This window comes from Ceratina calcarata, unplaced genomic scaffold (genome assembly GCF_001652005.2).
Source record: "Ceratina calcarata isolate Rehan_Ccalc_2016 unplaced genomic scaffold, ASM165200v1 scaffold517.2, whole genome shotgun sequence".
In the NCBI taxonomy this organism is placed as follows: Eukaryota; Metazoa; Arthropoda; class Insecta; order Hymenoptera; family Apidae; genus Ceratina; species Ceratina calcarata.
In genome coordinates this window covers 117,814-141,892 of record NW_017176301.1, presented here as the reverse complement: position 1 = coordinate 141,892, position 24,079 = coordinate 117,814, and the positions used below count along the sequence as shown (strand labels likewise).

The following is a 24,079-nucleotide window of genomic DNA, read 5'->3' as shown; positions in this document are numbered from 1 at the left end:
CAAGCGCCACCGGCACCCTACGCCGGCACTGGCTGAAATCTGCAATCTGTCATTCTGCCACGGCTAACTTCAACCGACTTGAGTTTTGCGGGAACGTGGAAAGTGAATCGAGCAAATTGTTAAGAATTTTAATAAGTTTCTTTATTTATTTATGAATAATTAATGGTGATTGATATATACAGGTAAAATGGACGGAGTCGACGGCCCACCGGTCGTGGTAAGCAATTTTCATTAATTGTTAATTTATATAAATTCGCACGTTCAGTCGATGCATCGTATACCCTAACCTCGAGAACGTGACTCGATCCATTTACAATATAAACAAAATTAATTAATAATTAATCTCGCGATCATTTAATGATTAATCTTCAATAGAACTTCGTTCCTTCCTTTATTTTTAGTCAAAATGTCTTTTGTAATAATTACGTACGAAACAGATTTCTAAGAAATCAGTTTTTAATTTAGAAATTCATTCGTTATAGTCAAATAATTATTAAAAAAGATTCCAAATGATCTTCACATGTTTTCTAACACTTGGCATGAGATGAGCCAAGTGTCAAGAGTTAATATGAGATTAGCCCATTTCCAAATACAAAACTTCGTTGAAAATTCTTAACAAACGAATCCTTTCCAGGAACTAGGAAATGTGTCAAAAACCACGAGACTGATCGGCACGTGGTTAAGCACAAACAGACTCAGCATCCACCAAAATGAAACCAAGAAGCTCCCTAATAAGATGCCTGACTCGACGGTCACTATACTCCGGCCAGAAGTAATATTATTCTCCCCTCACCTGCGAAAACTGGTAAACGAGAGCAATGGTGTCTTTCTCTCGGTACGAAAAATCGACTCCACCAATACAGGAGACGTGAGATCAGAATTGTTGAAGCACAGTAAAAGATACAGGTCGATTTTACGAGCGTGCATCGAGAGTTTGCAAGACTCCCGTGACAGCTGCTTACCAGAAACAAGGGAAAGTGTCGAGAATTTTTTAACGATTTTCTATCAAGTTGAATGGGTCTGGCATTTGACGGAGATCCTCTACGTGGACACACTGCCAGGGGACGTAGTCCTACCGCAACTACTCGAATGGATTAGCTTTCATTTCCCGTCGAAGGAAATGGCAGCGGCGAAGATTTTGTCGCGGAAAACGATCGGAGCTGAGTTGGAGCATCAGAATTATTGGGAAGCTGCGATCGGATGCGCGATGCACGGAAAACTGGATTTGCTCCGAGGTTTACTAGCTCTACACTCGAAGGCGGATCATCCAGCTTTCGTTGCTGCCGATGGGATTCTGAAATTGATGCCGGTTTATAATGTTTATGGAGGGTACTCGGTTAACGAGTTTGTTGTTAGATGGAAACATTGGCAGATGGACTTGATGTCTAATTTAAATGGGAAGCTGTTCGCTGTGGATGGAGAGCTGGAGATTGTGATAAAGGTGAAGAGATATTTTTAGACTTACGGGAATGGAAGTTGGAGAATTTATGAGCTGTTTGTAGGGATGGATATTGTTTATAGTTTGCTTTCAATTGGAATTCTTTATTTAATAACTTTGGATCTAATGAAGGGGATTTGATGAAATTTATAAGAAACCTTCAGAAGGATCCTGTTTAAGTGTCTTTCAAGTTTCGTTAAGATATCCTCACCGGTTCGTTAATACGGTACGGTATGTTAATAATATCACCAAAGAATATAACAATTAGTGTTTCTAAAAACGTTTGGATATAACGAATTCAGACGGCCTAAAACTTAAATCGATTCTTGGATAAACGCAATATAATAATATTAATAACAATAATAATCACTGTTTCAGCTGATCTCAGGGCATCAAGAGACTCTCTGTCAACTGGCAGATCACACGGATGCTTGGTACGAGCTGTTGGCAGCTAAACTTCTATACAATTCACCTTGCTGCAAGCAGCCGGAGCTCTGCCGTCACGTGGACAGCTTCTCGAACATTTGGTACAAAGACAGATCGCCCTCGGACAAGGCGATCCTCGCTCTGATGGAAACCAATTTGTCAGTCGCGATCAAGGAGATACAATCGATGGGCGATAACGGATGGTTCGCCGCTCACCTCGTCGACCTGCTCTATACCTGCGGCAGGCTAAGCATTCTAGATAAGGACCAGCTTGAGTGAGTGTTCGAATATTATGCAGCGATCTACGAATACGTGATTGGGTGGAATTAATTTTTTACTTACAACGATGAAAATATTGGAGTTGTGGGAAAACCTTATTTATAGGGGAGAGTAAGAACTACAACTTCTGTTGGAAACATTTTTCGCTAGGATCAATGATTAACGAATTACTGACGATTAGTCGAAGTCGAAATAACGTAGAAAATTTTGTTTTCGTTTCTCCTTAATTACTTGTTAATTATTGATGCTAGCGAGAAATGTTTCAAACAAAAATTATAGCTCCATTTTTCAGCTACAAATAAGGTTCTATACAATTTTCTTATAACTCGAACACTTTAGGGATAATGGAAAAAAAGATTAACAATAATAAAATTAATTGGTAATCGAACAGAGTGAGTAGCCAGCTGCACGAGTCTCTGATACTGGAGTACGGTAGCACGTTGACCAGCCACCACTCGTTATGGCAGTGTGGGATTAGTTACTTGACGCACTGCCCGACCCAGGGGCTTGCTAGGCTAGAAATACTATTGCAGTCGCTGCCGATGGGCTGCGAGGCAAGAGTAAACAAGATCCTCGACGTCGCGAGGGACAATAAACTGGACCACATCGTTACGAGTATCTGCAAAATACAGAGCACGAATTCGATGAAACGCGGCAGGCTGGGGAACGCTTTGGCGTGGGCGTTAAAAGCGAAGGACGGCGGCTTCGTGACGTATATCGCTGATCAATTTCTGAAACATTATGCAGAGCATGGGAAACTCGAGTGCAAAGATCTATTGGAGAATCTAGGATTTTGTATGATGGCTAGCGATAGGCTTACGTTCCTTGGTAGAAAATCATTTCATTCGTCTTGTTTTAATAGTATAACTATTGTAGCAGTTGGGTTCGTTAATTATTATTAACTAGATCAGAGATAGGGAACGTGCGGCTTCCGTAAGTTTCCTTGTACGGTTTCACATGGAAAATTCAAGTTAATAGGATATTTGCATTTGTTTCTTGCTTGAAAGTAATTGAATACATTAAAATATAAATAACATGTGAAACCGTACAAGGAAGCCGCACGTTCCCCACCTCTGAACTAGATATTTTTATAAAACTTCATAGTTTCATTTAGTTCCCCTGATTACAACGAAAATTATTGCAATTTGAAGTTGGAAATCATTGTTAATAATGAAGTAACGTGTATACTACTTGGTTTTTCAACTATAATTTCTACACCGATTAGGATATCATTGTGAAATTTTCTAGATATTTAGATAGAGCTCTCCTAAATATCTCTTCCAAGTTTCATTCAAACCTAATCAGAACCTAAATTATTGTTATTTCAAGTGAAGAATTCGAATCATGAACTAAATATTGTATATTACATCGTTACAGGGAAGTACTGCGAGTTTCATCAAATGTATGGTATCGGGGAGTTCAAAGAGGCAGCCAGTCTGCTCGTTTCTCTCCTAGTTTCAAATCTGACGCCAAAATAGTAAGCGTACATCCAATATTTCATTCCTTCCATTAGTTTTTTTAGTTACTTTCATTCATAAAATTAGAAAAAATTTGCCTGAACATCCTCAGTCCACGTATAAGAAGCCCATAATATTTCAATCCTTTAAACAAATCCCGTTTGGTTTCAGCTTCTGGTCGATCTTACTGCTCGACGCTATTCCATTGCTCGAAGCGAAAGAAGTGATCTTCTCCTCCGGCGACTGTTTCGAGCTCCTACGCTGCGTTGAGGCTCACGGGGACTCACCGAAGTTAAAAGAAGAGCTCGATACCTTCCGGTTCGCCGTAGCTAGAAACCTAGCCCGGGCCCTCAGCCTCGAGGGCTGCCAAATCGAACATTAATCGTTATGTAAATAAATCTTTTTTTTCTTCCCTACCCGGAATCTCAACCAAGCCAACTTTCTATTCGCATATGTACAGTATGTATATCGATGGTGCAACTTTGGGACCGCGATTATATATTAAGAAGTAATTCGTAAATGTGGAATACATTTTTATAAACGAGAAAAGATTTAGTCGATATTTTCGATCCTAGAGGAACCGTGCGATGATACATATTGTTTTCCGACGTAACAATCACGGTCCCTCCGCGGTTGCGCCGTCAATACTGGGACATGTATATCGAATAAGTGCATTCGATACTTTCTTAAAAGAATCAGTTGAACAATACTTGACACTCAGGCCGAGGCCTCGAGACATAAAATCCAGTAGATATCCGATTACAAACCCGATTAAACGTCTAATCGTGGGAACGAATAAAAGAGAGACAGTTCGGTTTTCATTTTCATCCGATTGCAATTGGTTGATTAAATACGTGTAAGGGATGAAAGCCGAAATGCAGAAAAGAGAAGATAAATAAATAAAAAGAAGAAATACTTAGTGCTTGTGGCTCGTAATATCTTTTTCGAGAACTAGAGGAGGGATGGGGGCTATTCGATTTTCTTACATACTATTTATCGTTCTTGTTTTTCACTTTATGTACAACTTTAAATTTAATTTAAGCAAAGCTGCAAGTGCGAGCGCACGAATCAAATGAATTTCGAATTGAAAGTACCCCGAACAGTTGAGCATGCGCAGTCTGTTACATAAAAGCATATATTAATAAACAGGATATAATCATTCGTAACATTGATACAATTAACATCTGAACGGATTTGGTTTTATTTAAAGAGGAGCCGTAATAATAATTATTATATCCCAATACGTATTAATAATAATACGAAATTAATTGAAATCGATTTGAGTATGGAATCGTATGATCCCGCGCTGGCGCTGGACAGTGACAGTCAAGATGGCGGCCGTGGCGAATCGTACGCTTGTCACATTCCGATTTGCATTTAATCGCGCAATTAACGTGTAAAGTAATGATGAATGGTGCATTAAGGAACGTTTGATTGTAGGATTAGACGGTTTTCATGATATGGCGTAGGAAGCACGCGACCAGTGAAAGGAGAGAAAGCATTGGTGCATCTTAACCTGGACGATTTGGGATGAAGTACGACGCGGAATTGATTTGAAAATGCTGAGGTTTTATGGTAAGGATTTATTGAGTCTTTTTTTCGAGTAATGATCATTGCGATCTATAAACAATAGTTCTTTCTTGCATCGCTCCCTTATCTCATTTCTTTGTACTTCGTCCTTAACTTGTCTCCTTGCAATACTTCTTTAACTGATTTCCTTGCATTACTTCCAGTATTATATAATAATATAAATAAGACACTGTTCATATCATGCATAATCTCAATGAGCTATTCCTCTAAACTCGATGGTCTTCAATCAATTTGTAAACCATGTTGATGGTCTAGAGAATCTTACTACAAAAATGAATTTCTCATTTTTCTACTACAACTCTATGTGATAGATAGAATCCAGTATCCATGAATGGATAGGGACCTGGGCTCCTCAAACAGAATTTAGAATCCATAAATATGATCTAAGCTCCTTGAATGAAAAATCCGTAAATAGAATCTGGGCTCCTTAAATACTCTAAACTCCTCAAACAGCATCTAGATTCCATAGACAGGATCCAAGCTCCATGAACAAGATCTAGGCTGTATAAATAGAATCTGGACTCCTTATACAAGATCGAAGCTCCAAGCTCCGTAAATAAGATGCCAATTCCACAATCAATCTACAGACTCCAAGTTCCATAAACATTCTCCAGTATCCAGAAACACTTTATTCCTGATAATCACACTTATCACCCTCGTTACAGAAACGGAGCCTCAACAATCGTCATCCGAGCCATTGCCCCTAATCATGTAACGTCGTCTTGAAAAGAAATGGAAGCCTACACTCCGATCGACGAGGATTTCCCGGGCCGGTTGCTCCACCAAGCCGCTTTGTGGGACAACGCTGAGCTCCTCGAGGATCTCCTCCGTGGCGATCACGCTCAGTACATAAACAGCCGTGATTCTTGGGGACGAACCCCCCTACACGCCGCGGCGATCACCGAAAACTCCCGTTGCCTCAACGTTCTCCTCGCCTCGGGCGCGAACCCCGATGCCACCAGTGGTCCCCGCGGCCGCCACCGGACCCCCCTGCACGTCTCCGCGGAGCATTGCCACTCATCGAATATTTCAAGACTTCTAAAACACGGCGCGGACCCTTTGGCGATCGATGATGACGATAAAACGGCGTTAGATCTGTCGAAAAATGAAAATTGCCAGATTTTGTTGAAAGTAGCCATGGAAATCCAAGAATCGGCGCTTCTCGCGGTATTTTTACCTCTGAAAACGGCTTGCCTCCAAGGAGATGTGAGTTTAGCTCGAAATATTTTACAGAATAATCAAGAGAAGGTTAAAATGATCGTTAATATGAATTCGAAGGAGGAGAGTTTATTGTACTCCGTTTGCGAGTCGGGGAACAAAGAGTTAGTTAAACTGCTTTTGGAGAACGGAGCCGATTGTAAATCGAACCCAAACACGAATTACAGTCCTTTGTACATAGCTTCTTGCAAGGGTCATACGGAAATAGTAAAGATTCTTTTGAAACATTCCCCGAAACAGGTGCAAGTAACTACAATTGAGAAATGGTTGCCTTTGCACGCGGCGGTGATCAATGAACATGTTTCGATAGTCGAGACTTTGATTAAATTCGATTACCCACAATCTGCTTTGATTAAGTTCCAAGTAGGAGAATTAGAGTACGAGGCACCCTTCGATTTAAACAGTCAAGATTCGAACGGACAGAGCGTGCTCTACATCGCCAGCATGGCAGGGAATATAAAAATCGTCGATCTTTTGTTAAATTACAAAGTGAAAGCTAAGAAAATCAATGAGATCGAAGAGGTTCCGATATCGAAAAGAAGGATCTCTTCCGGGATACAGAGGCTCATATCTAATCTGAATTTTCGTAAAATCGAAAAAAGAGACGAGAATCTTATATCCCCCCTGAATCTCGATTTGTATTGCAATAATGAAACCGAGACTAGTTTGCACGCGGCGGTGAAAGGGAGGCATGTTGAGATCGTGTCTAGTCTGCTCTCAGCCGGGGCTGATCCGAATCTACCTTTAAAAAAGGAGGATTGGACCTCGGCGTTGATCATATCTTGCCAACAGAAGGATTTAAAAATTGCAGAATTGTTACTAAAATATGGAGCTTTGGACAGTGACTGTAAGGCCATTCGAATCGCGGCGCAGAATCAGGACGAGCCTCTCACAGCCAAATTATTATCGACGAAAGCTTATCCCGATTCTGAATACAGAATTAACAAAAAAGCGATGACCGAGAATGGCACTTCGATTCTATCAAGTTTCAATAGTGTAACTTACGCGAGTTTGTTCCCTAATACAGCGTCGATGATAAATTGGCACGACCAACAGTGCCACTTATCGCGAATCCGCCCCCAGTGGTTGATCGACGCCGTTTTAAACGTTAATAAGAAACTTTCGAAAAACAACGATTTGGCTTTATACGCGATAACAAGAATCGACATTTCCCACAATTCGATCACTTCCATCCCTCCGATTATATTTCATTTGCAAAGCCTGCACTGCTTGAACCTGGCGCAGAATAAAATCGACGCCCTAACAGCGGAGTCTAAGAATAAAGAGAAACTTTGTCCAGTATTAGAAGAATTGTATTTGCAAGACAATAGATTAGAACAGTTGCCGGAGTTCGTAATGAATTTACCGGCTTTGGAAATTATCGATGTTTCAAATAACAAACTACAGAAACTGCCGGATAATTTATGGAGAGCACCGAAATTAAAAGAATTGAATGCGTCTTTCAATTTACTGAAAGACCTGCCGAGTCAGACTTCTAGAAATATTTCTAAAAAAGAATTCGAATTAAACCAGAGCCCCAGTACGAGGAGCCTCCAATTAATATCGAGAGAGGATTCTTCGGAATCTTTTGCAGAAATCGGCCAGCCGAGGATAATCGAAATCAGTAGACCTCACGTCTGGACGAAATCGATCCAAGTCTCCGAGAAAATCGACGATATAGAGATTAATACAAAATCCATGCTGGTCTCTCTGAATTTAGCCCATAATTTGTTTAACTCAATCCCGGTAGCTCTGCCTTGTCTCGCGGTGAATTTAGTAAGATTGAACATGGCGTACAATTCGTTGAGATCGATGAGTCACATCACTTCTTACCCTAGCAGTCTGAAGCAATTAGATTTATCAAATAATCAAATAAGTCGATGGCCAAGCTTGCCTAGTATCGACGGAGATCTGATGGAACAAGCAAATACTGCTTGCTATTGTCCTACAAATATTCAATCCCCAGTACCAGGAAGTAATAGACAGACAGCTACTTCGTTCCGAGACGTTGTTTTAATGTCAGTCTGCATCCACCGAAGGCATTTAAGATTAGAGAATCTAAGGACCCTGATTCTAGCCAACAATCTTTTAAGCAGAATTCAATTGACTTCGTCGGACGACGGGGAAATGGAAGAAGAGTTGAACGAAAAGGAAATAAAGAATAAACAGTACTTATTATTCCCTAATGTGAGCATGCTAGACGTCAGTAATAACAGAGTAAAAGAAATTCCGATTAACATTCACGAACTAAATAATTTATCAGTATTAAACGTAAGCGGGAACGTGGAAATCACTGAATTGCCACCTCAAATGGGGCTTCTTTCGAGGCTCTGGAATCTAAACACGCAGGGATGTAAACTCCAAGAGCCTCTAAAAAGCATGATTGAGTCCAAAAAATATAAAACTATGGATGTGATCGGTTATTTAAAATCGATCCTCGAAGACGCGAAGCCGTACGCGAGGATGAAGTTGATGATCGTCGGGATTCAAGGGATTGGTAAGACAAGCCTGTTGGAGCAACTGAAACAAGAAGGGGAAATTCCTAATAAGAAGAAATCCGAGCACTGGGCCAAACGCATGGGGAACAAGAATATAAATACGAAAACTTCTAAAGGGACGATAATCTCAACGGTCGGAGTGGACATCGGAGATTGGATATACGAGAAGAAGGTCAGAGGCCAGTCTTCCCATGGCCCGGTGTACTTCCGCACGTGGGACTTCGGGGGGCAGCGCGAGTACTACGCAACTCATCAATATTTCTTATCAAAACGAAGCCTGTATTTAGTGGTCTGGAGGATAACCGATGGATTTAAAGGGATTTCAGAGATCTTCCAATGGCTGGTGAATATTCAAAGCAGAGCACCGAACTCCCCTGTGATAATCGTAGGCACTCACTATGATATTTCAATCGAGAACAGCGAGAGCTTCCAACAGCATATAAGAGAGAAATTCATAAACGTAGTCGACGCCGAAAAATGCGGGTTACCGAAAGTAATGGAGACCATCGAAGTCTCTTGTAAGACCCGACACAATATTAAAATCCTCTGCAATTTGGTTTACGACGTCGTCTTCAGCCTTCGTTCGCCGGGAAGCAAGGAATTGTTATTAGAGCAAAAGGTGCCGGCGAGCTACTTAGCTTTGGAGGACGTCGTTCATCAATTAGCGATCGATAGGAAATTAGTTGGAGCTGATCCGGTGTTGAGGGCCGACCAATATTACTCCGGAGTGAATAACGAGCTTGCGAAGCTTCATAGATCGTTCCGGGACCCGGCGGAGTTGCACCAAGCCACATTGTTCTTACATGAAAACGGAATTATTCTACATTACGACGACGCTACTTTAAAAGATTTATATTTCTTGGATCCTCAATGGTTGTGTGATATGTTGGCACATGTTGTAACGATCAGAGAGATCAATCCGTTCGCCAGGTCTGGGATAATGAAGCTAGATGACATCCAGCACGTATTCAAATCGTCGATAATCTCGCAAGATACTCAGGGATATATAGTGAATTTGTTGAATAAATTTGAAGTGGCTTTAACATGGGATTACAGAACTCTGCTAATCCCTTCATTACTGCCGACGGAGGAGGATGTTTTGAAAAGTAATCAAGTAATCCGGATCCCCGTGAGGAGCAGAGGCTGGCATGCGAGAGCCAAGAAAATTGCCTCGCCTGTTCAATCGGACAGTAAGATAGAATGCGTCTTGACATCGAGGCCTCAGCCGGATTGCTCGGTTACGAGACTTCTATTAATGTCTTACTTCCCTAGCGGGTTTTGGTCAAGGCTCATCACGAGGATCCTCGCGGATGACGTGATAGTAGAGATCGTTGTATCATTCTTACAACCGTTTAAAGATTTCGTTGACGAGACCGTGTTCCACTCGCTAATCGACACTCAGCCCGAATGGGCGCTCTGGCAAACGGGGATCGAACTCAAATACAGTAACGTGACTCTGTTAAGATTGAAAGAAGTTCATCACGAATTGAATAATTCGACTTACGGGAAATTTAAGTTTAAATTGAAGCAAGATGGGGTTTGGTGCGGAGTGGATTTAAAAAACTCAGCGATATTAGAGATTTGGTTTCCGGTTGACACGCTGGTGGTGAAGCAGCCGATCTCTTTGGACGGCGGGGAGTCAATGGATTACCAAGCAATCGTTATTGAGCCGAGGCAGGAGAGCGTGCCGCAGCTACTGGCATTGATCGTCGATCATATTGATATTCTGTTGGAGGACTGGTATCCCACTTTGGGGACGAGATTCGTGCACACTTCTGAGGGGAAATTACTGGTTACGAGGTTGATTCCGTGCCCGAGGTGCCTGATGGAGAACGAGGACGATGGGGACGAAGAGGATTTACAGAGGTACATACATATGTTCGATGGTTCAGAAAAGATTTGACTTGAGGTGGTCTTTTTTTGGAGAATAGTGGAATTATGGGGAAATTGTATACGACCTTTTTTGTAGGAGAGAATCAGAACTACAATATTTGTTTAAAACGTTTTTTAATAGGATCGATAATTGACAAGTTATTAAGAATAAACTGATAAACAATATTGAAATTCTATTATCAAGAAAGTAGTCTCATATTTTTGATGATTACTCCTAAACTATTAGAATTACAAGAAAATTGTATAGGACTTTATTTGTAGCTAAAATCCGCACTTACAACTTTTGTTTCAAACATTTTTCCCTGTCATCAACAATTCCCTCGTTATTTTTTAACAAATAAACTCACTCAACATCAAAAACTCCCACAGATACTACATAAACAAAGAGCGTCAAAGCCAGGACAGCTATAAATCCGATGGCGATAGCGGCGTAGGCTACGATAGCCTTGCCTCCAGCCGAATGCCCTCCCTCGAAGGCCACCCGGAGCTACCCACGATCACCCAACCGCTAGCCTACTCTTGGATGGTCGAAGAATGCATTCTCTCAGCCTACAGCAACAAGCCTGTCACCTGCCCAAAACACTTCGAGATCCCCTTGGCCCACATCGCCCCGGACATAATCTTCATGGACCTGGGCAACCACCACTTAATTAAATCCGATGATATCAAACTGGGCAAACTACTTGGCCGCGGTGCGTTCGGCTTCGTTTTTAAAGGCCTCTGTAAGCCTCCGAACAGTAACCAAAAAATCGACGTCGCTATAAAAATGTTGCAACCGGTTCCTCCGGGCCCCAACTCGAACCAGTCTGCAATTCTTGCTTACAAGGCGGCGCAGAGTAAATGGGACAGAGACCCTTTACAATACGCTTGCAAAGCTTACTGTACTGCTAGACAAGAATTAAATATTTTGCTTACTCTCAGGCATCCAAACATTGTCCCTTTAGTCGGCATTGTCGTCAGTCCGTTAGCTTTGGTCCTCGATTTAGCCCCTGAAGGAGCTTTGGATAAGGTTTTGCGAAATTATCGTCGGTCCGGGGCGAAATTAGATCCGTACACTTTACAATCAATTATTTTACAAGTAGCTAAAGCCGTGGAATATTTACACCAGCAGCACGTAATCTATAGAGACCTAAAATCTGAGAACGTGCTCGTATGGCAAATGCCGAAACCGATGAGTCAGAGATTGGAGGAATACACGGTGCACGTGAAAGTGGCTGATTACGGGATATCGAGATTAACATTACCAACTGGAGCAAAAGGGTTCGGAGGAACCGAAGGCTTCATGGCGCCTGAAATTATCAAATACAACGGGGAAGAGGAATACACGGAAAAAGTCGATTCCTTTTCATTTGGGATGTTTGTGTACGAGCTTATTACTCTGAGGCAGCCGTTCGAAGGACACGAGGCTGTGAAAGAATGCATTTTAGAAGGAGGCAGGCCCTGGTTGACTTACCGAGAGACCTTCCATCCTTGCTACGCTTTGGATCTGATGGTAATCTGTTGGGCGCAGAACCCGAAAGACAGGCCCACTGCTAGTCAGATCGTCTCCATAGCCTCCGCTCCCGAATTCACGCATCTGATCGACGTCGTGCTTTTAACCGAGAGGACTCAAGTCACTGCGACTACGATTATCAATAAAATGATAGACGAGAATTTGATCGACGAGATCTGGTTCGGACAGAATAACGGAGAGATGGACATGTTGTTAGGCACTGAAAGAGGCTGGTTGGAACATGTCCGTATCCAGACCCCGGTGATTCCTTACGCTATGTGCGGATTGGACAATCACGTTTGGGTCGGTGACGACGCAGGCCAGGTTTACGTCTTCCTGTCTTCAAATTACGACAGTGTCACGGTTTATAATTTAGACCCGAATCACAAATTGACCTCAAAGATCGTAGGGCTAGTTTATCTCGACCAGATCAACAAATTCGCGGTGGCTTTACATAGCGGTAAGATGTTTTTATTGGAAAATAAAATGGAGAACGTAGAGAAGATTAAAATTGGTAATGGCAGGGATGATGTTAAAGCGTACTCGTTGGTAGCTACGAGTAACAGGAAGAAGAATCTGGAACTGTGGTTGGGACAGAGCTTCGGTCAGATCACTGTGTTTATTTTACAAGACAATTCTGAAGTTACTAATACCGTTCAATTGTTTCACGACTCGAAAGTCAATGAGAATTTATTCGCGACTCATTTACTGAGCGCCGGGAACTCTGTGTTATCGTACACTTATCCAGGCTGCGTCGTTTACCAGTGGGACGTGGATGCTAAAAAAATGATTAATAAGCTTGATATGTCAAAGCTGGTGCCTTGCTCTGAGAGCTTGAAGTCTATCTCCATTGAAGAGAATATGTCAACGGAGAAGTGCCAGGTAACCGCATTAGAGGCTTGTAGGAATCAACTCTACATTGGGACTACCTGGGGATGTATCGTGGTAGCCGAGTGCGCATCTCTCAGGCCGATTACAGTTTTTAGACCGTTCGAAGGGAAAGTTTGCCAGATTATTGCGTTCAAGTCGAAGGATGAGAAAAGACCTGTGCTGGCTACCGTGGGTCAGGGGTATAGGAGCTTGATTTCGAGGTATACGGATTTTCCTGTGCAGGGGGATGTGGAGGAGTTGAAACATAGCACGTATGTGCTGCTATGGAGGTCAGAACACTGGTCCGCGGCTTAAAGAGGGCCGAGGATTGTGGATCGAATGATGAGTGATGAAATGTTGACAGTGTACACGTCCATTAGATGGGTAGATATATTGTATTTATTTATTTCAATGATCTCGAGGTTTTATCACGGCGTTGTATATAGCGGTACTTGCTCATGTTATCAGTTCTACTCACTGGCTTTCGGATTTTTAGATTTTTTATCATTGTATTATTACGCGCCGAGGAAAATTCGCGCACGTTTTAAATGTGCGCTCGGAATCTTTTACAGGGTAGATTTAGAGGAGGATAAATACTGAAGATCGTGTCATCAGAGGTGTTTAAATCTGAGGGGATATTTAGGAATTTTTGTTTGATGTAAATGAAAAAGTAACCGGTGAGTAAAAGTGACATCGTGAACAAAGATTGGGACGGTTAGTGTAATTAGAGATAAACGAGCGCAGTTTGTATATACGTTATTACTTAATTAATACAGACATCGGAGTACAATTGTTTATTATTGTTTTTTTTTAATGAAATACTGTGTAAAACGGCGGCTTCTCGAGGATTTCGATATTGTGCTTCAAGATCAGGTCCTGGCCGCGGTAGAGGAAGTTGCCCGTGAAAAAGTCGCCGCGTAGCAAGTAAGGGAACCAATACTCGTCGTCCGGCCACATTTCCTTGAATGGTATCTCGTTTACGTTGAACCACTTTGGTCGCATCTCTGTATTCAAAATTAGAACGTATATACGGTGGCGTCCGGATATATGCCCACGCGCATCTATTTGTATCACGCGTGGTCATATCCGGAGGCCACTGGAATTCGAAGGAGCAAGATGGTACAAAGCAATTTAAGCATTCTCTGGATATATGGCCACGCACGGCCCAAATACCCGTACATGGCCATATATCTGGACGTCGTTGTAATATCGATGATTACGAGACGCGAATGTAAAATATAAGAAGCTATCTCCTCTTTTCATTACCTTCGGACTCCGTCAATTCGCCGGAAAAGTTGTACGTTTGAAATACGTGGACCTCGAAGGAGGTGTCCTCGCCTTCGAACTGGAATTCTAGTAGCCCGACTTCGTCAACCCTCTCCGCATTCAACCCGCACTCTTCCCTCAATTCCCTGAAACCAAGACGAACCGACGTTTTTGTACGAACGAACTAACGAGGACCCGTGGTAAGTCTGTTGTTGTTTAACGTGAACTATAAAATATATAATCTATATTGTTGACTAATTGGGTAGTCTTATGAAAAGAGAACCTCCTCCATATTTCGTTTAATTAAACAATTTTATTTCATAGTTTTTACAAAGTACGCGGTTTATCTTCGGAGCGAAGTTCGGTGCTAAACCTCGCTCAGACTTTCAACGAATTTCATTTTACAATTTTTTTTTTTTTTAATGAAGTTAGAATTGGATTATTACCGAACGGCGCAGTCGGCGACCGATTCGGCCGGCTCGACCTTGCCGCCGAAGCCGTTCCACTTCCCCGACCCGAAGCCACGTTTTTTAAAACCGAGCAAGATCTCGTCGTTCAATCTTCGAACGAAAACTAGTGAGAATACTGCCTTGGTCATTTTCAACTTTAATTTCTGTAACGTATGAGCACGACACACTCCGGAGGCACTTTTCAAGTATTAAACTTCGTAACTGAATGCTATCATACAGTACGGTATTTAATACAGCCACAGCCTCGATAATAGAACGTTATCAGTATAGTACTCTAGTACTAAGTGATTTAAAATTCGAAGAAGTTCGATTAATCCAGTCTCGTGGTACGAGAAAAGGATAGTAGACCTCGTTAATTAACCTCTCTCTTTCTACCTCTCTGTTGTCTATACACCATATGGAGACTGTGTAGCTAAAGAAAATAAACGTGAACGAGCCTGGAAATTCAACATGGCGGTCTCTATGGAAAGCTCTCATGCATGCGTAGATACCAGAACGATAGGACCGCGAGAGTTTCTTATATAGTCCGGCATGTTGCAGTCGCGGCTTCGCTTGCGTTCCAAATATCAGAATAATGGAGTGTCCAAGCTTATCGTGCTTTCCGCACTATCTGTGAAACGTCAGAGGTTTTGCCCGTACCGTGGCCCGCACGTAGTGTAGTATTAGATACTCAGCAGGCTCGGCAGTAATCGAAATCGTGTTCTTCCGCGTACAGTGAAACATTGAACAATCCTCCTTAAAACGAAACTGTCAAAGTGTGTTTGACAAAGCGGGTGAAGTGTCTGTAGCCGGGAGAAATGGCGCGAGATTAAGTTCGCGTCTGATCTAGTAAATACGGTTGGACACTTACGTGGAATGACGGATACGAGGAGAAATGGCTGAGAACGGGCTGGGGTCGGACGCCGGCTCACAGGAGTTTCTTGCGGCCGAGTTTGCCAACTTAGAAATCGAAGAGGTGACTATTTAATCAACTTGATAACATTCGCAGCATGCGCAGCGTTTAGGTTAGATTCGTTCGGTTCTGAAGATCGTAGCTAGTTATCACAGTTTTATCAATTATCTATGGAATTGTGTAGTCCGTTCTGTTTCAAACGTATCTTTGATCGGCATTTCGCTTACGTTGGACCACTTCGGTCAGATCTCTTTGTATTCGTAATTATAACTTAAGTACGGCGACTTCCGAATATATGGCCACGCACGGCTATTTGGACTATGCGTGGCCATATATGCGGACCGTGCCGGCAGTATCTGGCCTTACCCTTTTGGATTTCAATTAGACAACGCGACTTCCAATTCTTCCTTTGGATTTTAGTCTGATTTTAGACATCGCAACTACAGTCATCTCGGTTTCATTAGTTATCTATGGAATTTAGAATTGCATTATGTTTAATTCCTTCATTGGATTTCAGTTGGACAACACGGAGTATGCTATACCGGCGGTGGAGGAGCTGCCCTCCTTGGAGAGCATTCTCACCGAACCCGACTGTGGTTCGCTTTCAGGGACCGAGGATGACTTCGGTCCGACGGCAGCGGAGAAGCTGGGAAGCAGTGAGACAGCGAGCGTTGGTAGCCACTTGTCATTGAACTCGTTGAACAAATCGAGCAGGACATCGAGACCGACGTCTTCCGGAGCTATTCTGAGGCATGTGATACTCAAGGGGATCTCCTCTCAAATCGTTTCAGCCAGTGTGAGTGTCAAGTTGTCATTATTATGAGTTATGACAGTCCCATAGTCGTGATGGATATTAATGTACGATCTACTCCTTCAATTGTCCTGCACGTTGTACATTTCTATGAATATAAAATTTTAAGCCTGTGAAATCAATGAATGAATAAACGTGTCTTACCTGTAATTAGGACAAGGTGAACGCCGGCTTGGCGAGCGCAGTGGCAGCGGGTGGGAACATGCTAGTGGTGGGCACGAGCCACGGCCTGGTCCTAGGTTTCGACTCCTCGCAAACTCTACGATGGTGCGACCAGGAAGCGCGGCACCAAGGCTCGGTCTCGGCGCTCTGTTTCAACCACGACGGCACCAGAGTGCTAGCCGGCTTCGCCAGAGGTCATATCCTGATGATCGACAGTGCGAACGGAAAAGTTTTACGGACGCTCACCGACGTCCATCCCGTCGACACTGCCGTGCTGCACGTCAAAGTGAACACACCGAATTTAAATTCGATCGAAACGCAAAATTACACAACGAGACAACTGATTTTTTTTATTCAAGTTCACAGACTCGCCGAAGGTCGCGCTGTGCAGCGACAGCGGCGGCTCCGTGTTCGAATTAAACTTCACCCGGGTGATGGGTGTCAGAGGCTGCGAGAGCAGATGCTTGTTCAGCGGCTCTCGAGGCGAAGTCTGCACCCTGGAACCGTTGCTCTTAAACTACTTACCATCTCATCCATTAAAGACCTACACCTTAGTAGCGATGGCGACCTTATCCAAGGTAAAAATCCCGCTTAGTAATCATTCAGACTTCCATGATAAATCGCATGCTATTAGTCCGAATTCTAAACAATCGTATTTCTTAATAATAAAATTTTAATATTGTGTATCAGTTTATTATTAATAACTCGTTAAATCCCAATTCTAGGTGATCGTCGTTTGCATCAGACCGAGGATGCGAGTAGTTTTGACCCACCCTTTAATCGGCGCCCCAATAGCACCGCCTCAGTTATCCTGGCAGCTGGTGATGATACAAGCAGCCGACGCCTCGCGAATGATCGACCCGGTGCTCGCCTTAGCAAGAGATGACATCGTATATTTCTACCAAGTGTGCACCGAGTCCAGCTCCCGGGTCCGACTCTCTCCCTTAAGACGAATGACGCTGCCTTACACGATCAGCAATCTACGCTGGCTAAACCCGAGGTCGTTGGCCGTCCTCGACACACAGGAACGGTTGCATCTACTCGATGTCAGAGCTCAGGACAATCTGGAGACTCTGGACATGAGCAGGGTCGGTATATCTTACGCTAGCAGCCATTTTAAAGGCTTGTCGACCGGCGGGAACGTTTCCAAGGCGATGGCACTGGCTGGAGAACGGGCCTGTTACAACACCGTCGTCACCTTCGGTACGCAGCTGTTGTTACTCGGGACGAAGAGCTTGCACGTCGTTTGCATCAGGACTTGGACCGAGAGACTCAGACATTTGACGATGCAGAGGCGTTACCCTGAAGCCTTGGCGCTGGGCCTGGCGTTCTATCAGGACAAGGGGAAAGCTGTTGTGGGGCTGAGAGGCTCGAGGGAGAGAAGGAAGCAGATAGCCCGGGACAGAGTCTGTCAGGTATATGAATTATTTAAATTAGGAAAGAATCAATCGAATCATGGATCGGAAAATATTAATTGCTTTTATTTTTCGATTGTAGTTATAATGTAGCAAAAATTCTATCAAAATTCAGTGACGTACGTATGTCAGGAGTGCATGTGAGAATTTTTTCAGATCGATCCGTCTATAATGAACATTGAAAATGATTCACCGTTCAAACGTTTTTTCAAGCATCCTCGACACATATTTTTAGATTGGACTTGATATTTGATATTTCTCGTTTTTACAGGTACTCGTTCAATACATGGAAGAGGAATTGAATCATCATGGATCCGGGGACGAGAACCAAGATCAAGAGATCGTTTCGATTTGCGTGGATTATTCGATTCAGTTGGAGAACACTGAATTCCTGTTTGGTAAACTGTGGGATTCCGTGTCTGAGTGCGAAGGATTGAAGGCGAGCTATTTAAAAGCGTTGGAGGGTCCCCTGTTGGATGGGAGTTTAAAACCGAGGCTGCCGCCGTTGATCGCACAGCAGCTCGTCGCTTTTTACGACGCAGAGGAGAAGCTCGAGGCGCTTCAAGCTATCGTTGTTTTACTCGACGTCGACTGTTTGGATATTCATCAGGTGAGCAAAGTAAAGGGAATCTATGGATATATGGCTACGATTTACGCCGCGAGAAAACTCTGACAATTGTTGGAAGTGCTCACTGGACGCTTTTTACCTCTGAAGACTGAGAGATCAGTTTGATGCTCGTTACGATTACTCGGAAATTATCCGAGTTACAAGAAAATTGTGTAGGACCTTATTTGTAGGGGGAGCAGTTAGAGCTACAAATTTTGTTTTAAATATTTTTTGATAGGATCAATAATTAATGAGAAATTAGCAATAAACTGGCGCTCTATTTAAAAAATCTTATACTAAGGAATCAGTTTTATGCCCGGTGGCCATATAGCAGAAGATCACTGTAATTTCCGCGATAAATATCAAATATCGAAGAAAGATTCACACGTACAATCATTTAATCGAAGGTGACGACGATCTGCCGCGAGCGAGGACTCTGGGAAGCGTTAATTCACCTCCAGACAACGGCTCTTGGCGACTTTACGGCACCGATTCATCAATTGGTGCCCGTTCTTCAATCGGGATTAACGAAGGACTTGCCCGACAGACCCTCCCTGGGCACGATTCAATTAGGCAACGCGCTTCTGGTGTACGCGAGCTGCTGTCTGGCCGGACGAGGCTTCCCCAAGGACGATTTGCCGGAGAACATGTCGCAGCGAGCTAAAGCAGACGTGCTGAGAGCTTTATTGTCGCAACACTCAACTTGTGCTACGGACAACGAACGGCAATACCCTTATTTGAGGACTCTGCTCAGGTACAATATGAAACAAATTGCAGTGTATTGATTAATACTGTAGCCTCCGCGTGTATGGCCGTTCATTGCTAATAACACGTTAATTATTGATTGTATCAAAAAATGTTTGAAACGAAAGTTGTAGCTCTTCCCTACAAAGAAGGTCGTGGAAAATTTTCCCTTAACTCCAGTATTTTCTAAATAATAGCCATACACCCGAAGATCACTGCACATTACTTAATCAAGCTTTTGCAATAATTTCAATTATTCATCAGGTTCGACGCGAAGGGATTCCTGGATGTGATGGCAATTGCGTTCCAGGAGCCCGAGTTCACGTCTGAAATGGGGCTGCGGCAGAGACAGAGGCTCGTCGACATTCTGATCAGCATAGCAATGCCTAACACGCCTCTGGCACCGGGCAGCGACGATGCCCTGCGCGAGGATCAGAGGAATCTCGTCCTAGTGTTTGTCGCCAACGAACTGGCTGAGAATACGGTCAGTTTGGAGCCGGCGGTGCTCAATAGAATGGTGGAGACCCTCTGTTGGCCGGGCAACGAGGAGGCCAGGGCCGAGAGGGAGAGCGCGGTGCTGGGCCTGGTTGCTGGGAGGAAGCTGAGGAACATGGCGGACGCCGTCCTCCTCAGGCTTTCAGAGGCGGCCAACTTGTAAGTATGTAAGGGTTCGTCAAAGTTCAATTGATAACTCTAATGTCGATTAAAAATCTGAGTTCGAACTCTCACGCGTTTCAGTTACTCTCAAATAACTTTGTATCATCGTCTGTGTATCGCGGTGCGCCCAAGTTTGGGCCTGGTCAGTGGGCCCATTTATTGGGCTTTGTGAATGGATCCATCTCACGGAACGATGAACTCCGCGTGTTCCAGCTACCGCGTGGCGGAGATAGTGTACAGCGCGAGGGAGGACTGGCCGCAGGCCTGCCGCTGCATGCTGGAACACCCGGCGCGCTCGCACGACGTCTGGCCCTGGCTGAACCAACTCGAACAGTCCTCGCTGCGAGCAGTGGTCCTTGCGAATTGTACGCGGCTTCTACGGCTGGATTCCCATCGGCTGGCCTCCTTGATTGCGGCGCATTTACGTGAACAGCTGAAAGAAGTTTTCGACGCGCTGGACGAGGCTCGTTCCAAATACGATCTGCTCGACGCTTTGTACATCTGCGCTGGACAGTCAAAGGAGGAAGAGAGCCTCGGGTTCGAACTGGACACCGAGATGCTCGAGACATTCCTGGAATTGATGTGCCAGTTCCAACCTCAACGTGTAAGTTCGAGTAATTTAACTCTTATCACTCCAACAATTCTAATAATATTATGGCAGCATCACAGTCGGGGTGATAAGGATCACTAGTGAAATATTGATCAGAGTTTTCTCGTTTGGATCAATTGAAAGAATCTATTCGGGTCAGGTGGTGTCTCATGTCCGAGGAGTGCACGGGTGCCGGCCAGACGAGGCTTTAAGGATCGTTCAGAGGGCCGAGCATAGGACCGCGGAGGCTGTCGTGCTGGAGAAACTCGGGAACTATCAAGAGGCGCACGAGATCCTGTCGAGGGAACTGCGAGACCGCATGGAATCTTACCGTAAGAACGAGGTGAACGAGGAAGCAGTGACCCGGGCAGCTGGCCAGGTGGCCGGTCTCTGCAGGAGAGCCGCGGGGAATCTCGACTGGATGCCGTTAATAGAAACGATCCTCGAGGCTCACTCGAACGGCAGGGAAGAAAGAGTGGAAAAGCTTTGCGGGAGATTGTTAAGGGTCGTCCTGGAGTTCCTCGGAGGCAGCACGGCGCTCTCCACCGTTTTGGAACAAATTCTCAAGCACCCGTTGGCAACGAGCGGCACGATAGGCGACATCAGGCAATTGCTAAAAGGAGTGCTAGCTCATTCACGCTACGAGCAGACTTTGGTGGAGGCTACGGCCCGCCTGGTTAGCCTGGAACTCCACGAGGCATTAAAGAAGTCTCTTAGGTAGCGATTGATTCGAAAACATATTTCGTTCACGGAACATCCGACGATAACATCCGAAATTCGTTTCAGGGATGCTGGAAGAGCCTCAGGGAGAGTCTCAATAATCTGCCACATATGCAGGCATCTGTTGTCACAGTGCACCAACTACGTGATAGCGTTCAACTGCGGCCACGGGTTTCACTCGGAGTGTCTGGGCGAGGCGAAGTCCTGTTACAAATGCCTCAATAGTAAAGGCTGGGCGCCGGTCGTCACTCACGTGACTCGTCTGAACTCGTACCATGTAAGTAGACCGTGGTAAACGTACACAATAGCTTCCGGAAGTATGTAAGGCTCAGAATTTTGAATTCCATAAGACCTTGAATTCTGGCTCCTATATAAGGCAATAATTTTGGGTCCCCCTATATATTATATTTATACATTATAATAAATTTAAATAAATCATTAGATTGTGTTATAACAAGATAAGATAAAAATCTTTGAAACAGTTTATTTATTAAATTGTTGCAGGAGAGTAAACAATTGTTGGAGCCGGAGTTTATGACGAGAAGCCGGGAACTGACCCTGCGACTGGCCCCGCCCTCGCTGCCGGACCTCGAGGGAATTTTTTAATAATACAAATAATGATAATAACTAATAATACAAATAATGATAAATCTAGTCCCAGCCGTTAAAAAGTTGAAAATGTGGATTTTCATGCGACGAATGATCGAAATAGTAGAGAATACGGTTTTTCTAAATGCATAAAGATCCATTGTAAGTGTCTGTATGTATGTACATTGAGAACGTTTTGTATTCCTCCATTCCATTAATTAAACCAAACGATCCTCGGGATCCTGCGGGATCTAATTGCATTTGTACATTGTGGATCAACGATTCTATCGTCACGCGTAGAGAACGAGTTAAGGTTGCCCACTGTTTAATTCATTTAACAATTTTTTATTATTATGAACTATTAAGAGGACGGAGAGGGCAATGGTTTATTCTTGATGTTCCTGAAGATGAACACCGGTTTTCTGTACACTTTCTTCGTACAGACGTTCGAAGGTTCAGCGACGGCCTCGTCGCCAAGCAACTTACCCGTCAACATGTCGGCGAGAGACTTGAACACCGTTTGCAGGGACTGGGAGTCGGCCGAAGGCCGTAGCAGCTCGCAGTTGAAGACGAAGACATCGATGGTACGGTCCAGCTTTAGCAAACGAGGCGTCAAGCTCGACATCGATAAATGCTGCTGCAGCTGAGCATACAGGAGTTCAAAGTGAAAATCGATTGTAAAATAAGGTCGGCCGTTTAAGATCGATGCTCACGTTGTTGTCGTACTGTTCTAAATTGCATATCAATTCCCAGGCCTCGTTGATTAAATCCCGAGCCTGGCGGGTGTCCTCGGGATCGGAGCAGGGCTCGAGGAGATCGAAATACTTCTGTGAAACTGTCAGTCGCTTTTTGATCTTATCCTTTACGGAGCAGAGGAACGCGCCTTGCACCGTGTGGCTAGGCAACCGGAGCTTTGAACTGTTCTCGAATACCTAAAAACACGAGTTGGTATTCGTCATTCGGCTTGATGTACAGTAATCTACGGATCTTTTAGATAGAGTACCAGTTTATTGTCAATAACTCGTTAACACGTTAAGCGCTACGTCGGTCCCGGGAGACCGACTATGAACTTTTCGTTTGGTCGGCGTCCGTCCCAGGAACTGACAGTATCCAAGTTAAGAAATATTTATTTAATAGTTTTAATGATGTTTAGTAGGACATTCTAAGTAAAGGTATGATTTAGCTCTACATGTATTATAGAAAATGACGACTTTTGGTCAAATTTCTAGCTGTCTTGTGTCCAAATGTTTTTGCTGCATTACCATAGTCCAACAGGAAAGTGAAATAAAATCGTCACCGTGATATACATATGTGTATATACTTTTTGTATTATGTAATACAATATTTGTCGAGTGGCCAAAACCCGCCGCACCGTGCTGTGCGCGGCTAAATGGAAAGAACAGCAAAATTGGCTCTGCGCTTAACGTGTTAATGATCGTATGAAAAAATGTTTGAAAGAAAAATTGTAGCTACAAAGTACTGTTGTGTACAAATAAGGTTTATAACATTTCCTGAGTAATAGTCACAAGTATAATTCTCGTTACATGTAAATGTTCTATAAATGATTGCCATGTATCCATAGACTACTGTATATAAATAATTACCCTGCGATTGTGATAGGCCCAAGTGGTTGATACGTGATCTGCAAAGTGTTTGGTCAAACTATCGTCTGGATGATGAGTCCTCGCCAAGCTCCACAGAGAGTCCAGCTTATCTGAAAGCCTCAAAGAGACGATATTGTACTTTTCAAGCTGCTGGCCTAACTTCCTGTTCAGTTTTTGGTCAGTTTCAAAACTGGCCTGATTCTCTATTCTCAAAACTGCCACCTGAAAATTGAATCGAAACCTTCACCAGTCGTTCATTACTTCAAATTAAAAATTAATGATAATATAAATACAAACGTCTCTTTCAAGGGCTTTCACCAATTCCTTGCAGGAGATTCTCTCTTCCTGATTCTTTATCATCGCTTCTACCTCCATGTCGATCCTTACGGTAGT

At 43.6% G+C, this 24,079-nt stretch overlaps 5 protein-coding genes across 8 annotated transcripts in view; 3 read left to right on the top strand and 2 right to left on the bottom strand.

Annotated features, from left to right (window-relative positions):
• Positions 1-47: 47 nt before the first annotated feature.
• Nup75 (nuclear pore complex protein Nup75) lies at positions 48-5,129 on the top strand. Of its 3 annotated transcripts, none has more exons than XM_018030168.2 (7): positions 48-217; positions 635-1,441; positions 1,817-2,139; positions 2,535-2,971; positions 3,521-3,620; positions 3,772-3,989; positions 5,041-5,129. In XM_018030168.2, exons 1-6 carry the CDS (start codon positions 188-190, stop codon positions 3,980-3,982), a joined length of 1,908 nt encoding a protein of 635 aa, XP_017885657.1. In that variant the 5' UTR covers positions 48-187; the 3' UTR covers positions 3,983-3,989; positions 5,041-5,129. The 3 variants fall into 3 exon arrangements, with proteins under 3 accessions (XP_017885657.1, XP_026672255.1, XP_026672254.1); XM_026816454.1 differs by lacking the exon at positions 5,041-5,129 and having other exon boundaries at positions 80-98; positions 183-217; positions 3,772-4,513; XM_026816453.1 differs by lacking the exon at positions 5,041-5,129 and having other exon boundaries at positions 84-102; positions 183-217; positions 3,772-4,513.
• On the top strand, positions 5,087-13,956 carry Lrrk (Leucine-rich repeat kinase). Its single transcript, XM_018030164.2, has 3 exons — positions 5,087-5,175; positions 5,856-10,772; positions 11,169-13,956. Exons 2-3 carry the CDS (start codon positions 5,923-5,925, stop codon positions 13,474-13,476), a joined length of 7,158 nt encoding a protein of 2,385 aa, XP_017885653.1. The 5' UTR covers positions 5,087-5,175; positions 5,856-5,922; the 3' UTR covers positions 13,477-13,956.
• Positions 13,901-15,400, bottom strand: LOC108628337 (7,8-dihydro-8-oxoguanine triphosphatase). The gene is made up of 3 exons (XM_018030169.2): positions 14,874-15,400; positions 14,428-14,573; positions 13,901-14,165 (listed from the first exon to the last, which is right to left on the bottom strand). Exons 1-3 carry the CDS (start codon positions 15,023-15,025, stop codon positions 13,972-13,974), a joined length of 492 nt encoding a protein of 163 aa, XP_017885658.1. The 5' UTR covers positions 15,026-15,400; the 3' UTR covers positions 13,901-13,971.
• A 127-nt stretch (positions 15,401-15,527) lies between these two features.
• Vps8 (vacuolar protein sorting 8) lies at positions 15,528-22,348 on the top strand. Of its 2 annotated transcripts, XM_018030165.2 has the most exons (12): positions 15,528-15,852; positions 16,307-16,585; positions 16,755-17,048; positions 17,122-17,340; positions 17,488-18,177; positions 18,449-18,787; positions 19,192-19,538; positions 19,793-20,182; positions 20,399-20,789; positions 20,935-21,491; positions 21,561-21,771; positions 21,999-22,348. In XM_018030165.2, exons 1-12 carry the CDS (start codon positions 15,772-15,774, stop codon positions 22,098-22,100), a joined length of 3,900 nt encoding a protein of 1,299 aa, XP_017885654.1. In that variant the 5' UTR covers positions 15,528-15,771; the 3' UTR covers positions 22,101-22,348. The 2 variants fall into 2 exon arrangements, with proteins under 2 accessions (XP_017885654.1, XP_017885655.1); XM_018030166.2 differs by lacking the exons at positions 15,528-15,852; positions 16,307-16,585 and having other exon boundaries at positions 16,768-17,048; positions 17,129-17,340.
• Positions 22,349-22,394: 46 nt separating this feature from the next.
• Positions 22,395-24,079, bottom strand: part of LOC108628315 (uncharacterized) — a 3,800-nt gene continuing 2,115 nt past the window's right edge. Inside the window, exons 2-5 of the mRNA XM_026816398.1 lie at positions 23,984-24,068; positions 23,687-23,908; positions 22,796-23,014; positions 22,395-22,725 (exon numbers count right to left, since the gene is read on the bottom strand). Coding sequence (XP_026672199.1) covers positions 22,444-22,725; positions 22,796-23,014; positions 23,687-23,908; positions 23,984-24,061 — 801 coding nt within the window. The 5' untranslated portion in view covers positions 24,062-24,068 and the 3' untranslated portion in view covers positions 22,395-22,443. The remainder of the gene's footprint in view (positions 22,726-22,795; positions 23,015-23,686; positions 23,909-23,983; positions 24,069-24,079) is intronic.